Genomic DNA, 17328 nt, shown 5'->3' with positions numbered 1-17328 from the left:
TTTCTGTAAACCAAGTGTGACCTTCTCATTGGACGATGAACAGGAACAGATCACTCAGCAGAGTTTCCTTCATAATACCTCAACACACACACAGTCGGTGTACAATCAGGTACGCTGTGATGTCACAGAGTTTGATGATGTAATAATGGTGGTTGGTTATATATATGTGTGTGTGTGTGTGTGTGTGTGTAGACAGACCGTATTCTATCACACCCTGTTTCAAATATTTATTATCACATTTTACTCCTGAACAAAAACTTTTCTTCTCTCATCCATCAGAAAAAAATGTTGGACAGCACAAAAGAAGAGGAGCAGGAAGTGACCTGTCAGCCCCTCCCCCCTCCCCCCTCCTGTGTTTCCATGGACACGACGATATCACTGAGGAGGCAAGACCTGGTGTGCATTGTGTGCTTCGGCAGCTATGACCTGGCGACGCGGTTGCCACGGCGCCTGCACTGTGGCCACGCCTTCTGTCAGGCCTGTCTTAAGAGACTGGACACGGTCATCAATGAACAGGTGAGTCATGCCGTCATCAACACCCACCTGATCGTGTTGAAGTGTGCCGAAGGTTTGACGGCTGAAACAGAAAAACAAGCTGAACTGAAAGCAGCTGAAGCGTCCTCGCTCACGTCAGACACACTCTCCCGTCCTCCAGGTGTGGATCCCCTGTCCTCAGTGTCGACAGAACACGCCTCGGCCCAGAGGGGGAGCAGCAGGTCTGGACCTGGACTTGGCCTCCTTCCTGGGAGTGAAGGCCCAGCAGACCTGCACCTCCTCCTGCTCCCTGTCCTCCTGGAGCTCCGGCCACAGAGAGGGGATGCCGGCTGGAGACGCAGCCCAGGACAGGAAGCTGTGGCTGGGGAAGGAGGTCACTGATGACAGCTGGTCGCACGGAGGACTGGCTGAGCCACGCTTCCATCGCTATGGCAACTGTTGCCCGCTGCCATCTTGCTGGCTGTGCTGCTGGTTCTGTTGCCCCAGGCGGGGCTAGGACTGACCAATGAGTGTGCTGAGCTTCAACTTTAGATTTTAAAAATAATAAACATGTGCTTCATAATTTAATCAAATATTGAAACAAGCACAAAAAACACTGAACACTAATAAAATACTACTGTATTAATTGTAATAATACTTGTAGTCTTACATAGCATGTAGTACATATATATATATAGATATACATTTCGTATGTAGTGAAGGTATAGTATAGTATCATAGATGGTGGAAGAAGTACTCAGATAATTTAATAACAATACCGCACTGTATAAGTACTGTTATAAGTAGTACTACTGCAGTAAATATATTACCAGAGAAGTATCAAAATTGTAAAGCAAAAACATGGCCCATAATTTAAATCAAAATGAGTACACAAACAGAGTAATTGTACTAATGTATAATATGAATTGCATTATTAAATGTGATGAAGACAAAAGCTGCTGAGAAAGAAATATTTATTCATAATTACATATTTTAGAAAAGTAGAGAAGCAGCAACAACAAACACAGTTAGCATCCAGGTGTGAACGAGACGTTCACCTTTACTCACACTCACAAAGAGAATTCATTATTTTACTTCTTTTTGATAAATCACAGGCGTCCAGTTGAGTTTCCACCAATTAGCTGCTTTTGATTTGTGCGCTAGCCGATGCTAATACGTCGATTTTCCTGGCACGGCTCTGCGATGTCACACCTGCGACACGTCAAACCCCAGCAGGAGCGTTTCACCTATCTGGAGAGGATGCTTTCTTTTCCTGCGTTTGACTTCCTGCCACCTCGACCTGCCCAGCTGAGACGTAACAACAAGACGTGAACAATAAAGCTCCAAACATTCAAACTGCATCAGTGGACGGAGAAACGTTTGATTTCACTTCGTGTTAAGCTGGTCCTGTTAAAGGTGATCTCAGTGTTTGTGTTTGTAGTTTGGTTTTGGTGATTTTATGGAATATTTGACTTTGTTGGTTCAGTTTCTGAAAAAGAGAGAGATGAGGTTTGGCATTCCCCCCCTTTATGATGCAAAAGGCATTCTGGGAATTGAGTCTTTGACATAAAACATCTTCATGACCTCCACAGCTTCTTTGTTACAGAGAAAATTATTATCCACAATGCCACCAACGCTTAAAATCTGTCTTTAATAGTCTCCAGCAGTTCCTTGTCACCAGACCCCTTCCTGAGTCTTCAGGTCGGCCAATCAGAGGCTTCCGAGCCCCTCTCCCACTCTGATTCGCTGGCCGGGCTGCAGGGTGAATTTGAAGTCATTTGGAGCTTCGAACAGCAGCACGATGGTGGAGCCAAGGTTAAACTCCCCCACTGCTGCCCCCTTCTGTAAGGCCACGCCCCCTTCACCTGCTCCATTCAACACCTGGTCGCCGACGGCAACATAGCTGCGGTCATGGAAGGAGCCTTTACTGTAACGGGGAGTGTTGGTCTGAAGCTCCTGAGGATGAACAACGTCAACACACAAACAACGATTAACGGACAAAAATAAACAAAAGGTAAATAAATCTTTTACAAAAAGACAAAACAAATAAACATTTTTAAATTCTCAGAGGTTTAATAAAAACTGACTCAATATTTAAAATTACCTACAACTTTTCCCAAAATGTCCTCATAATTTCCACTGATTTTTCTAATAATTAGCCAAAAGAAATCATAACAGTTTATCAAAAATCTCAATCGTTATCTCAGTTTTAGCGTAACATTTCATATTAAGGTACAAATATTTATCATTACCTAATTGCTTAGCATAAAACTTTTTATTAGTTATTAATTATTATTAATTATAACACACTTATTAATGTCTTATTCTACATGACAATATTTTATAATTACAAGGCCATTAAGAGTTTTCCCTCGATAACGTCCTAATTATTGCTCACTGACTGTAAACAAACAAGTTGTTGTACATGAATCATGATCTTAATAACCCAACCCTTACCCAAAATAATCCTCTGTCCTCACCTGGTCAAAGTAAACCCTGATGGAGCCCACGTTTGTGGCTCCGACTGCCGTAAACGAGAAGAAGCCGTGCTGCCATTTGCCGGTGAGCGCCACACGCTCATTGAGGCAGAAGAGCTCTTTGACCAAACGGGCCACGCCCGGGTTAACCGACATTAACGAGCCTAAGCAACAGAGAGAGAGAGAGAGGTGAAGAGCAGATCAACAGGTGAAATCAGATCAACAGGTGAACAGACTCTCACCTGGGAAATGACGCCGAAGCTCCACCCTCCAGTCTGTTGGAGAATGGAAACAGTGATAGTCACCTGGAGCCAGGTAGACCACCACATGGAAAAGGTCGTTATCAGGAGATGACAAGAGGAGGTCCCGGAAGGACGATGAGGAGTCTAAAGAGACAGACAGAAAAATGTGGACAGAATCAGTCTTTACCAGGTTGTGGACCAAAGACGTTCTCCAAAGATGTTGACAAGACCAACAAGTCCCGAATCAAAGTCAACTAGTCCCAAATCAAGACAGACTATTCCTAAATCAAGACCAAGCAAGTCCCAAATCAAGATCACCAAATCCTAAATCAAGACCAACATATCACAAATCAAGACCAACAAGTCCGAAATCAAGACGAAGTCCTACATTAAGAAAATCAAGTCTCAAATAAAGATCAGCAAGTCCCAATTTAAGACCAATGTTTTCCTAAATCAAGACCAACAAGTCTTAAATCCAGATCAACAAGTCCCAAATTGAGACCAACTGGTCAAAAATCAAGACCAACCAAGTCCCAAACCAAGGCAAGTCCTAAACCAAGACCAACCAAGTCGCAAATCAAGACAAAAAGATTGACATCAAGAGAAGCAAGTGTCTAGTGAAGTCTGAGTGCTACATTTTGTGTATTGAGTCCAGAACCTCAGTTAGTCAGTAAAATAAAAAGTAGAGTGTTTGTTACTTTCTTTGTTCACAAACTGGGGTTCACTCTTCGTCAAACATGACCAAACTAATCTATAAAGGGCCGCGTGGCTGCAGGTTTTTGTTCCAACCACTCAAGGGGTCACCTAATTATCAGATGAATACATTAAATGAGTCCAGCCTGGTGAGCTCCTCCTTGGTTGAAATGAAATCCTGCAGCCCTTCATGGAACAGTTTGGACATGCCTGCTCTGCACCTCTGACAGATTAATAACCAGTTTGTTCCATCATGTGAGCTGGGATGAGTGGGTGTGGTCCTACCGTTTCTCTGCCTCCTCTGTGGACCAAGGAAGTTCTCCAGACTGTAAGTGACCCCCTTCACCTGTTCCACCTCTGAGTTCTTTACCCGACCAAAGTGTAGGATTCTCCCATCAGCTGGAGAGATCTGACAGACACAAGGAGACAAACTTTAAACCTGTCAGGAAACCCAGGTATTAGGGGTGTACACCCAGGTATTAGGGGTGTACACCCAGGACTGATCAGGGACTGTGCAGATCAGCTCTGTGGAGTCGTAAGAAGGAACGCTACCGCAGGTATTCAACTCCAGAATCACTTAACATAAGACTGTGTTCATGTTGCTTTCCCATCATACGCTTATATCCTTTACATTTTGTACAATATTACATATTTTTCTACTGTTTTGTATATTTTCTTCTTCTGTGTAACAGTATGAACACTGTTATCATTACTAATCTGACGGCAGCAAACATTCGTACTCTTGTGGCAGCAGTGTTCTCTGGATTATTATGTGCAATTTGTGCAAAAATCTGTTTTTTTCCACATATATTTTTTTAAAATATTTTTTCTTTTTCTACTTTTATATAGTCGCTTGTATAATACGTTCATACATATAGCCAACTTTTATTTTGTATTTTGTTTTTTGAATTTCTCTGTTGCTATTTTTCTTTCCTACAGTTATTACATGCTGCTGTAATACCCAAATTTCCCCAGATGGGGATTAATAAAGTTTTATCTTATCTTATCTTATCTCTATCTTATCTTATCTAACCCTAACCCTTTTTTTCTTTTTACAGCGATTCACTCTAAAATGGGTGATGGAGTATTGAAAGTTTCACAAACAAAAAAAAGGAAAAAAATACAAATAATATCAGAAAGGACAAAGATGAAAGGATGAACTGATTGAAATTGAAAATGACAGAACAAACCGACAGTTTGGTGGCCCAGGACAAAGTTTTAAAGCTCTTAAATCAAAGACCACATCAAGACGAAGTCAAGATCAGCCGGTCCAACTCCTAAGTCCTAAGCAAGTCCTCAAGAACCCATGAACCACATTTAATACCAATTCCACATCTGAAGACGAACAATTTACGGAACTTACAGAAATACATTTATATTGACAGCTTTTAAAATAGATATTAAATAAGACAACAAACACAAAAAACATAATAAACATATATATATATTTAAAAAGCTTGATCTGGAAATGGGGAAGGAATGAAAGAGAAAGAAGGAGGACAATAAAAAGAGGAGGAGGAGGAGGAGTGTTACCAGAGAGGAGGAGGCGCAGAGCGGTCGAACTGCAGGTTTGAGACGTCGACGGAAAAATTCACCGAGATTCCTGTAGTAATGTAAATCCTCCACTGCTGCCTCCTATTGGACGACGGAGAAACAGCAGAAGAGGTATGAAGACAACAATGAAAACATATTTATTGAAATATAAATAATATTTACAAATGAAATAAGTTGACAACAATACAAAACACAAGAAGCAACAAAAAAAATCATCAATAAATAAACCAGTTGAGTTGGTGGGCGTGTTAATCAGGACAGGCTGAGCACAACATTATGTTGGCTGGGCATACTGGGGTAACGCCCCAACCCCTGGCATTAGGTACACCTGTACAACTGCTCATTAACACAAATCTCTAATGAGCCAATCACATGGCAGCAGCTCAGTGCATTTAGGCATGTAGACATGGTTAAGGCGATCTGCTGCAGTTCAAACCGAGCATCAGAATGGAGAAGAAAGGTGATTTAAGTCACTTTGAACGTGGCGTGGTTGTTGGTGATCTACTGGGATTTTCACACTCAACCATCTCCAGGGTTTACAGAGAACGGTCTGAAAAAGAGAAAATATCTAGTGGGCGGCAGTTCTGTGGGTGAAAATGCCTTGTTGATGCCAGAGGTCAGAGGAGAAGGGCCAGACTGGTTCGAGCTGACAGAAAGGCAACAGTAACTCAAACAACCACTTGTTACAACCGAGGTCTGCAGAAGAGCATCTCTGAACACACAACACGTCCAACCTTGAGGCAAACGGGCTACAGCAGCAGAAGACCACACCGCGTGCCCCTCCTGTCAGCTAAGAACAGGAAACTGAGGCTACAGTTCACACAGGCTCACCAAAACTGGACAACTGACGATTGGAAAATCGTTGCCTGGTCTGATGAGTCTCGATTTCTGCTGCGACAGTCAGATGGTAGGGTCAACAACATGAAAGCATGGATCCATCCTGCCTTGTATCAACGGTTCAGGCTGGTGGTGGGGGTGTAATGGTGTGGGGGATATTTTCTTGGCACACTTTGGGCCACAGCCTACCTGAGTATTGTTGCTGACCACGCCCATCCCTTTATGACCACAGTGTTCCATCTTCTGATGGCTGCTTCCAGCAGAATAAGGCACCGCGTCATAAAGCTTGAATCATCTCAGATCGGTTTCTTGAACATGACAATGAGTTCACTGAACTCAAACGGCCCCCACAGTCACCAGATATCAATCCAACAGAGCACCTTTGGGATGTGGTGGAACAGGAGAGTCGCATCATGGATGTGCAGCCGACAAATCTGCAGCAGCTGCGCGATGCTGTCACGTCAATATGGACCAAACTGTCTGAGGAATGTTTCCAGGACCTTGTTGAATCTATGCAGCGAAGGATTAAAGCAGTTCTGAAGGCAAAAGGGGGTCCAACCCGGCACTAGCAAGGTGTACCTAATAAAGTGGCCGGTGAGTAAATATTTTTTATATATATATATTTTTTTTTATATATAAGTTTTCTCTGACATAGCCCTTTGTATAAAATGTACATATATATATATAGTCCGCTTTTACTTTGTATTTCTCTATTTCTGCTGCCATTACCTGCTACTTGTAACACCCACATTTCCCCATCTGGGAATTAATAAAGTCTTATCTTATCTTAAAAAATGATGAAATGAAAGTAATGGAAAAAAAATCAAGGTTCTTTCTGACCTGCATGTTGACCCCGAAGGTCCAGATGTAGAGCGAGTAGACGGGTTTTCGGAGCCAAGTGGGGAGCTCTACCCCGTTCAGACGACCCCAGGCCCGAGAGAGTAGGCGAGTCGGGAGGGAGCGGTACAACGCCACCTGCAGCACCAAACAGGAAACTGAATGTTCATTAGTATTATCAGGGTTTATACAGAAGGACATTACTGAAATATTTATTTATATGTTCAAGGATATTCAACTGTTGTAGAAAGTGAAGGAGGCAGCGGAAGCAGAGAGACACCCTGAAGTAAAAGGTAAAAGAGGCAAAAGTAGAAGAAAAAGGGGCAAATGAGACGAAGCCGAGGGTGGGTGTTCCTGTTCCTAATGATGGTGAGTCCATGACAGGAAAAAATGAGCAACTCTGGCCCCGAGCACCAGGAAAGGACTTCGTACTTTCCCTCATTTTCTCCTCAAGAATGCACTGATATTTCTGTCAGTTTGATGTTTTATTGAAAACATGTTGATGTTTAAACACCTGAGATTCAGTTTCCATGACAACGTTCACCTGCACAGTTTGAGTCACTGTAAGCTAATCAGAACTTATCGCACGCAGCTGCCAACCTTGCCTGACCAGCAAAATGTGATTCATCCAGTGTGGAGGTGGTGTTCAGAGAGGCAGGTGGTGTTCAGAGAGACGGGTGGTGTTCAGAGAGATGGGCGGTGTTCAGAAAGGTGGGCGGTGTGCAGAGAGGCAGGTGGTGTTCAGAGAGACGGATGGTGTGCAGAGAGGCGGGTGGTGTGCAGAGAGGCGGGTGGTGTTCAGAGAGGCAGGTGGTGTGCAGAGAGGCAGGTGGTGTTCAGAGAGACGGATGGTGTGCAGAGAGGTGGGTGGTGTTCAGAGAGGTGGGTGGTGTTCAGAGAGGCGGGTGGCATTCAGAGAGACGAGTGGTGTTCAGAGAGGTGGGTGGTGTTCAGAGAGGCGGGTGGCGTGCAGAAAGGTGGGTGGTGTTCAGAGAGGCAGGTGGCGTGCAGAATGGTGGGTGGTGTTCAGAGAGGCGGGTGGCGTTCAGAGAGGCAGGTGGTGTTAGCGGTCCGATTAGGAGAGACCACATCCGTCCCACTTTGGACGAAGCAGCTGTCATCTCTAGAAATCTGATGGAGTTTATAAGTGAACTTAAACAATGACGACCCAGAGTCAGTCCAGAACTGCAGTCCTGCAGTCTTTTCTGCGCTCCCATTAGAGCGGTTACCCCCAAAACGAGCGAGAGACTGCGTCTGCCCCCCGATCAATCAAAATTAAACAGAAGAGGAGTTATATGTAAAAACTTAATAAAAATTAACACCAGCACAGGAACAGTAGAAGACAGGACTGTCCTCTAAAGCTGTTTTAGTAAATGAGTCATCAGATCATAGCATTGATTTTGTCTGAATGAAACCTGGCTGTGTCATGATGAGCATGTTAGCCTGAATGAAGCTACCGCTGAGTCATACTAACACTCATGTTCCTCGAGGCAGCGGCAGAGGAGGTGGCTTATTAATCAACCTTAAACCCAAACTCAATTAAAACTCATTTTGAAAGAAAAAATCTTTCAAACCGAACCTGGAAAACATCACAGACAGTTTTATTAATCATAGTGTACCCCCCCGGTCCTTATTCTGAGTTTCTATCTGAATTCTTCTATCAGGGTTCACACACACACACACACACGTTCGTTCCTCTCCCTCCCCATTTGCCTTCGTCCAATCAGAAACGAGCCGCCAGTCGCTCTTACCCGGTTGGCCAGTGGTCGCAGAGCACTGACGGACAGGACATAGCAGAGGAAGGCAATTGGCCGACGGCGCCAACGGGCAGGACAACACACACCACCGCTGAGTGCGGTCAGACGGCGACGAATAGCCAATCGACGCACCTGGAGCCTGATTATGATAATGACATTTAATGAGATTTCGTGAGACTGTGAGGGGGGGTGAGGGAGGACAATAAGGAGGGATGAAGGCAGGAGAAATAAATCTGAACACTGGGGGGAGGAGACAGAAGGGAAACAAACAAAAACTGATGGAAAATGGAGGAAATTTACCAAAAAAATTTACAAAAATAAAGCAGAAAATTGATAAATTAAGATAATAAAAAGCACTGACAAGAAGCAAAAAGGACAGAAAAGAAAAAAGAGAAATATAGATTTGAAAAAAAAAAACTTTTAAACTTTTAACTTCTCTTAACCGGAGGAGACAAAGACTGTGATGTCATTTCCCCCCTGATCTGGAACCCGATTGGCTGCTTCAAAATGTATCTGTTGTCAGGAGAAACCTGATTGGCTATACACTTTCTCTAACACAATTTTAAGGGACCAATCGCAGTAAATCTGAAGTTGCCTTACAGCTCACATCATTAACCAAAGCATGATGGTACTCCTCTGTGGCCCCCCCCCCCTGAGCTTTCTTCCATTTTCCCCACATTAAAAGGCTTTTTGGGGAGTTTTTCTTGATCTGAACGAAGGGTCTCGAGGACACAGGGAGTTGTTGGCTGTACAGATTATAAAGCCCCTTGAGATTCTGGGCGGTTTAAATAAAACTAAAACCTTCCTGGTGCTTCATTCAGGTTCTGGAATGAAGGTCTGTGAACGGAGCTTCAGCTATGTTCCTACGTTATGATGTTTATAACTCAGCAATTTATTTATTCTTGTTTGTCCTTGTGTTGCTGTAACACCTGAATTTCGCCTCTGGGCGCTCAATAAAGGGTTATGTTATCTCTTAATTATTAGATATGAACCTCAGAGAAGATGGTCCTAAATGTGACTGTTGTCAGGGTTACGGTTAGTCTCCACAAACAATCAGCCAAACATCAGAGAGGCTCAAATATGACTTCATGCTTTGGGAAATGAGTGGCACCATCTGAACAAACAACTGAAGGGTCCCTTCATCTTTGGGAGGAAGTTAATGATAGTTCAAGTCAAAAGGTCCAGATGACGTCACTGAGTGTCACCCAGAGTCAAGTCACATGACTGACAACAAGTGTGACCTCAGGTCACACCTCTGGATGGAGGTGAAGAAAGACTAAGAACTGAAAAACTGTGAAACAGGTGAGGAAATAAAAAAAGAGTAAAAGGATGAAAAAACTGGAGGTAAAAACACAGGTGGACAGGTGTGGGGGGGGGTGTTAGCGTGTAAGGCAGGGGAGGAGGAGGAGCAGATGCTAACGCAGCACATCGTCGCTAACAGCTAAACTACAGTAAAGCTAGCAGGGACAGGCTTAGTCAGGAAGTTAAATGAAGTTAAATAAATTTATAATTGAAGTATTATCCTGACACTCTATTCCACATTTTTAAACAAACCAAAGCTAAATCTTAAGATGAATAAAGTACTTGACAGAGTACACAGAGACTGAAACGAGAATAAACAGATACTTCACGGACTCAAACAGCAGATTCACTGCTCAGCTTCTCTTTAAGTGTAGATGTGATGATACCGTAGATATATATAGATGTAGAGGTACATGTATACATAGATGGAGAGGTGCTGATACTGTAGATGTATAAATGATGTACTGGTACTGATACTGTACGTATATTCGATGTAGATGTATAAATGATGTACTGGTACTGGTACTGTACGTATATACCATGTAGATGTATAAATGATGTACTGGTACTGGTACTGTACGTATATACCATGTAGATGTATAAATGATGTACTGGTACTGATACTGTACGTATATACCATGTAGACGTATAAATGACGTACCGGTACTGATACTGTACGTATATTCCATGTAGACGTATAAATGATGTACTGGTACTGATACTGTACGTATATACCATGTAGACGTATAAATGACGTACCGGTACTGATACTGTACGTATATTCCATGTAGACGTATAAATGACGTACTGGTACTGATACTGTACGTATATACCATGTAGATGTATAAATGATGTACTGGTACTGATACTGTATGTATATACCATGTAGACGTATAAATGATGTACTGGTACTGATACTGTATGTATATACCATGTAGACGTATAAATGATGTACTGGTACTGATACTGTACGTATATACCATGTAGATGTATAAATGATGTACTGACATTTTCCTCTCAGTGTGTCAGAAGCTAACTGGGTTAGCAGGTTAGCACAGGATCAGCTGGAAAGAGGCTAAGCTAAAAGCTAAAATAGCTGACCTTGCCACAGAAACCACACACACACAAACACACACACACACACACACACACACACACACACACTAATCTCCTCTGACCTGAAATACGTGTGCCCCCCCATTCTGTCTCTCTCTTTGTTACCATGTTATTCGCCCCCTGCTCCTGTCTGTCCCTAACTGTCTCTGTCTGTCTGTATCTCTGTCTGTCTCTGTCTGTCTCTCTCTCTCTGTCTAACTGTCTGTCTCTGTCTGTCTGTCTCCGTCTGTCTCTCTGTCTCTCTCTCTGTCTGTCTGTCTCTCTCTGTCTGTCTGTCTCTCTCTCTCTCTGTCTCTCTCTCTGTCTCTGTCTCTGTCTGTCTCTCTGGACCTGTTTTAAAGCTCTGATCCTGCTTTAAGTGTTTGTTGCTTCAATCTTTTTATTTTCCACCTTTTTTTGTGTGAAATTTTCAGAATAAAGCGTTTTATGATCAGTCAGTATTAACTGACAGTCATTTGGTTTGTACGGTTTGTATTTCTCCGTATTTTATTTTGGAAATCCCTTCAGTCTTTCTGATGTTTGACCTCTGAACTGTCGTTCTCGCTCTGTCAGGTCTGTCAGACATTATTTTACTTCATAAACGTAAAACTTTAGAGTGGAACAGATGAAGAATATCAGATAAACTGCATGTTTGAATATCTCGTTTCTCATTTTCCACCACAGTGATTTAAAAAATACACATTTTACTCTCTGGTCCTTTCCACCTTCTGACACATTTCAAACATCTTCTTTTCTTTTTATCTGTTTTCTGCTTTTCCTAAATCGTCTCTAAAATCTCTCTTTGTTTTTTATCCTGTCCCACCTGAATCGTGCTGTCGTTCTTGTCCTCACCCCTCCTCCTCCTCCTCCTCCTTCTCCTCCATCTTTCTCACTCTCTTTCTCTCCGTCGGTCGCGCGGCGCTGCCGCCTCACCTGCCGCAGCAGGTCGCGCTCCCGACGCTCACCGCCGCGGCGTCGGGAGAAGAACCTCACCATGAGCGGGGGGTCGCTGATGACGCAGCAGAGCGAGACGGCCGACGACACATGCCGACGTTTATATCGCACAGGTGAGAAGAGAGAAGACGAGACAGGTGAGCGTGTCCACTGAGAGCAGAGGAGTGAAAGAGACACCGAGCGAGAGAGACAGGGAGGGAGGGAGGGAGGGGTGTTAACACCGAAGAGCACCGCCCCCTTTCTCACCATGTGTTCGTTCTCTCTCTCTCTCTCTCTCTCTCTCTATACATTGTTTTTATATTATAATTATTTTTGACTAATTTGTCATTAAATTAGGAGGATAACAGAGTTAAATTTTAAAAATTAAGTACTTCAAATTGATTAAAAAAAAGCTTAAATAGCTCTTTTCCTATTTTGGTTAATTTAACTAACTTTGATTTTGATAATATTTTTTATTTATTTTATTTATTTTTTATTTTTTATTTAGAATTTTTTAAAACATAAGTATCAATAATGACTGAATTGTTAAAATCAAAATAAGAAATAAGTTTTAGTAAATTAATTTTATGTATAACTTTTTTATATTCTCAAACTTTTTGAAATATTCAGTTTCTAATTGTTTTAAAATAATTTCTAACTGTAAAATGAATTATTAAATACTATATAAATACTAGTGAAGGCCAATCAGAGCCTGACTGACCGATCAGACCACGTCCTCAGTACACAGATCAATCAGGAGGCAAGTGGGGGGGGGGGGGGGGGGGGTGAGGAGAGGGGGCGGGGCCTTTGTGACCTGTCAGTGTGTCAGTGCAGCAGGTCTGTGTGACATCACCGTCGCCTTTCACCCAGTGACCCGGGGCACATGCAACAACATTAGCATGTTAGCATGTTAGCAGCAGCTTCAGTCCTCCAATAGAGTCACACAGGATGTGTTCAGGTGCAGCACCGAGCGTAGGTGAAAACACCGTCACCGTAGAAACACGAGTAAAAGTGAGTGAAGACCAAATGAGTTTCACTCATTGATGGTTTACGCCTGCTGTTTGTTTATTGTTGCTCTGTGTGTGTGTGTGTGTGTGTGTGTGTGTGTGTGTGTGTGTGTGTGTGTGTGTGTCGTCCTGCACAAGAATAAACAAAACAGGAAGCCAAGAAGAAGAAGAAGAAGAGGAGGAGTTCTTTCCTACCTCTGTGGGCGTGGCCAGAGGTGGGGCTCCATCCTCCTGATGCGCCCCTCTCCTGTAATGCTGGTAACCAAGGTAACCACCACCTGTCACCAAAAGGAGGGGGAGGGGACGGGGACGGGGCAGAACACCACGACCTGAAGATAGCGATAGAGAGAGAGAGCTGATTGGTCCAAACGCTCTGCACAGAATCCTGCTTCAGGTTGACTTCATGTGTTGGACAGCGCCACCTGCTGTTTAATGAGTCTCACAGCAACTTCCCTTTGACATGTGAATAAATAAATCAATGTTTGTCATTAATAATATCAGCACTACTGTGGTTCAGAAGTACTGCAGTACAAATACAACAGACTCAGGAAATAATTGGCTAAAACGTGTCACGTGTCACGTGTTAGTGAAACCGTGGAATAACAGATCTGTTCCACTTTGTTCTATTTGACCAACGAACATAGAGATTCAGTTTCGTCTCACAGAGAACAGAAATCATCTATATTATTATCAGGTCAATATAATCGTAACAGATGGACATTAATAACACATTTCTGATGGAGGACAACATAATAATAATAATAATAATACTTTTATTTTGAAAGAACATTCCACAGAAAAAGATTTAAGACTTAATGCAGACAAGAACGAGCAGATGATCAATAAAGACAGAACCAATCACCTCTGTTCAACGTCAAACTGTTGACAGATCAGGCAGGAGGAGCAGACAGAGGAGGAGGAGCAGACAGAGGAGGAGCAGACAGAGGAGGAGGAGCAGACAGAGGAGGAGGAGCAGACAGAGAAGGAGGAGACAGAGGAGGAGCAGACAGAGGAGGAGGAGCAGACAGAGAAGGAGGAGACAGAGGAGGAGGAGCAGACAGAGGAGGAGCAGACAGAGGAGGAGGAGCAGACAGAGAAGGAGGAGACAGAGGAGGAGGAGCAGACAGAGGAGGAGCAGACAGAGGAGGAGCAGACAGACTCACCAGTGTTCAGGCTTCGCTGTTGGCTGCAGCTCAGAGAAGAAACTCTGAAAAACAACAGAAAGTTTTTCTGAATCAAACTTTAATAATTATCATGTTTTTCTTTGTTAAATTAAACATTTTTAATAGTTAACATGTTTTTCTTTGTTATAGATAGATAGATAGATAGATAGATAGATAGATAGATAGATATACTTTATTTATCCCAAGCTGGGAAATTGCAGTGCAGCAGCAGCATCACACACAGTGAAATAAGTGAAAATAAGACTATAAAATAAACATTTCAATGAAAACAGCATCTGTGTCTGTGACTGTTCTGTTCCTGGATGATGAAGACGTGTGTGTCTCTCAGCATTTGTGCAGCTCCAAGAAGGGTGCCCACACTGAGGGGGGGGGGGGGGGGGGGGGGGGGGGGGGCAAACCAGCTTAACCACTTCTTCAACAGGTTTGATCACCCCAACCCATTTACACCTCTGAGCACAGCAGCCCCCACCCTCCTACTCCCGCAAGCCATCACCAACACAGATGAGGACACCTCCCCTCCTCCCCTCACACCCCCCACGACAATCACAGCAGCTCAGGTCTGTAGTGAGCTGAAGAGGCTGCGCCCCAGCAAAGCCGCAGGTCCAGATGGAGTGTCACCACGACTGCTGAAGGCCTGTGCGAGGGAGCTGGGACACCCCCTTCAGCGCATATTGAGCCTGGGACAGGGGAGGGTTCCCCAGCTGTGGAAGACGTTCACTGAGCAAGCTCCTGTCCATAATAGACAATCCTGATCACCCACTGCACAGCGCCACCTCCAGGCAGAGGAGCAGATCAGTGACAGACTGCTGTCATTGTCCTGCTCTACGGACAGACGGAAAAGATCGTTCCTCCCACACGCTGTACGGCTCTTCAATACCTCTCGGGGAGGGCGACAAAAACAATAACCAACACAACAACTCCGAACTCACTACACACCTACACCACACATGGACACACGCACTTTATCTCACACACATCCATATGCTGGACTCCATCACACACACATCTAAATGCTGGACTCCATCACACACACATATAAATGCTGGACTCCATCACACACACATCCATATGCTGGACTCCATCACACACACATCTAAATGCTGGACTCCATTACACACACATATAAATGCTGGACTCCATCACACACACATCCATATGCTGGACTCCATCACACACACATCTAAATGCTGGACTCCATCACACACACATATAAATGCTGGACTCCATCACACACACATCCATATGCTGGACTCCATCACACACACATATAAATGCTGGACTCCATCACACACACGTCTATATGCTGGACTCCATCACACACACATCCATATGCTGGACTCCATCACACACACATATAAATGCTGGACTCCATCACACACACATCCACATGCTGGACTCCATCACACACACACATCTATATGCTGGACTCCATCACACACACATCCACATGCTGGACATAAGTGTGGACAAACCGACTATTGCACACTGTTATTTTGCACAACTGCACTAATGTGCACATATTTAACTGCTTGAATGTTTATCTTGTACTACAGATGTTTATATTGGATAGCTTGGTTCTTTATTTTTATTTCACTATTTTTTCTAATATTATTTTGTATTTTGTATTGTATTTTTACCACTTAATTGAAAGTAGTTCTTGTTTTTATTTTGCATGCCCTTGTGTGTCCACCTTTTGAGCTGCTGGAACTGCAAATTTCTCTTTGGAGATGAATAAAGTATCCATCTATCTGTGTGTGTATGACTGTGTGCATTTATGTGTGTAAGGTAAGGTAACACACTCTACTTTAAATAACTCCTTAATTAACTTTTACAATACTAATAATAATTACTTTAACTGTCTCTTCTGACTTCAGCCTTTGTAACTCAGTGAGCTTTAGAGCTTCAGCAGGTCTCCTGACAGGTGTGTCAACCTCACCTGTTTAAATAAAGGTTCGATCACAGGAATCAATATGAGAGAAGATGTGTGACCATCAGACTGACACACACACACACATACACACACACACAGACACACAGACTGAACTGATGAGTGTTTCCCTCTTTAACACTTAAAAATAAAGAGGAGGAAGAAGAAGAAGAAGAAGAAGAGCAGGGCGGAGGAGTCTCAGGTCACTTTCCTGACCACACACAGCGTCATGAACACAATAAACACGTCACGCTGTAATTACGTTTCTCACTCAAGCCGCAAAGTGGACACGTCAACGACTGACGTCGAGACGTTCACTTGAATATTTTCTATCGTAACAAAATAAAGTTAAATACCTCGAAGTCACTCCGCCGCACACCCTCCGAAAGGCCGCCGCCATGTTGTTTGTAGAAGTGACGTAGAACGTCCTGGATTGGCCGGGCGATTTCCACCGTGAGCTCGTCTGCAAGGCAACCAGTCCTTCGCTATGATTGGTTGAACTCCGGCATCTGAAGCAGCTGATTGGTCAGAGAGGAAACTGCTGCCTGCAAGATGAAACTGAGGGTTTATAACACACAAAGGAATGATCTTTACTGTCGTCACACTGCAGTGCGATATTTCTCATGTCTTTAGTCATTGCAGTGATCGAAGAGTAAAACAAATAGAAGCAGCAGCGACATTAAAATTTAAGTTCAACATAAAACTACAACTAATTTACAGACATGAATGTTATGGATGTCAATAAATAGATCCATGTCTAGATTTATAAACTGTCTCTGAGGCCACAGTGTGTGTGGGTGAGTTGATGTGTATATTTGTGTGTATACAGTACATGTGTCTATACCTGTGCGGCAGTGGCCGGGCTGTGAGGGGTCTTGGGGTGCATCTCATTTCTCTTAATTGCATCCTCGTTTCCCTCACTTGCGTCTTTTCCTTGCGTCTTAGTCCCTCCCACCGGGGATGCATGAGAGGACGCAAGGAAACCATGCAAGGAGAGAGGAAAGGAGGA

At 43.4% G+C, this 17328-nt stretch overlaps 2 protein-coding genes across 3 annotated transcripts; one reads left to right on the top strand and one right to left on the bottom strand.

Annotated features, from left to right (window-relative positions):
- The first annotated feature begins 360 nt into the window (after window positions 1-360).
- Window positions 361-991, top strand: rnf224 (ring finger protein 224). The gene is made up of 2 exons (XM_041960728.1): window positions 361-516; window positions 656-991. The coding sequence occupies exons 1-2, from the start codon at window positions 361-363 to the stop codon at window positions 989-991; spliced, it is 492 nt and encodes a 163-aa protein (XP_041816662.1).
- Window positions 992-1437: 446 nt separating this feature from the next.
- pisd (phosphatidylserine decarboxylase) lies at window positions 1438-16731 on the bottom strand. 2 transcript variants are annotated; one of them, XM_041959985.1, is made up of 9 exons: window positions 16676-16731; window positions 14372-14415; window positions 13404-13537; window positions 7118-7252; window positions 5420-5521; window positions 4172-4295; window positions 3194-3337; window positions 2955-3115; window positions 1438-2430 (listed from the first exon to the last, which is right to left on the bottom strand). In XM_041959985.1, the coding sequence occupies exons 1-9, from the start codon at window positions 16717-16719 to the stop codon at window positions 2185-2187; spliced, it is 1134 nt and encodes a 377-aa protein (XP_041815919.1). In that variant the 5' UTR covers window positions 16720-16731; the 3' UTR covers window positions 1438-2184. The 2 variants fall into 2 exon arrangements, with proteins under 2 accessions (XP_041815919.1, XP_041815920.1); XM_041959986.1 differs by lacking the exon at window positions 16676-16731 and adding an exon at window positions 8866-9010.
- Window positions 16732-17328: the final 597 nt, after the last annotated feature.

Source organism: Chelmon rostratus, chromosome 19 (genome assembly GCF_017976325.1).
Source record: "Chelmon rostratus isolate fCheRos1 chromosome 19, fCheRos1.pri, whole genome shotgun sequence".
NCBI classification, from domain to species: domain Eukaryota; kingdom Metazoa; phylum Chordata; class Actinopteri; order Chaetodontiformes; family Chaetodontidae; genus Chelmon; species Chelmon rostratus.
The sequence above is the reverse complement of the archived record's forward strand: the minus strand, read 5'-3'. Positions and strand labels throughout refer to the sequence as shown.

Bases quoted from the DNA above. Each gene is read 5' to 3' on its own strand.
- pisd (XM_041959985.1), bottom strand. From the start codon at position 16,719: ATGGCGGCGGCCTTTCGGAGGGTGTGCGGCGGAGTGACTTCGAG. The intron at 5,522-7,117 runs GTCAGAAAGAAC...GTCGTCCAATAG, and splicing joins CCTTCGGGGTCAACATGCAG to GAGGCAGCAGTGGAGGATTT. The intron at 3,116-3,193 runs GTGAGAGTCTGT...TCTGTTGCTTAG, and splicing joins GCTTCGGCGTCATTTCCCAG to GCTCGTTAATGTCGGTTAAC.
- rnf224 (XM_041960728.1), top strand. From the start codon at position 361: ATGGACACGACGATATCACTGAGGAGGCAAGACCTGGTGTGCATTGTG. The intron at 517-655 runs GTGAGTCATGCC...CCCGTCCTCCAG, and splicing joins ACACGGTCATCAATGAACAG to GTGTGGATCCCCTGTCCTCA.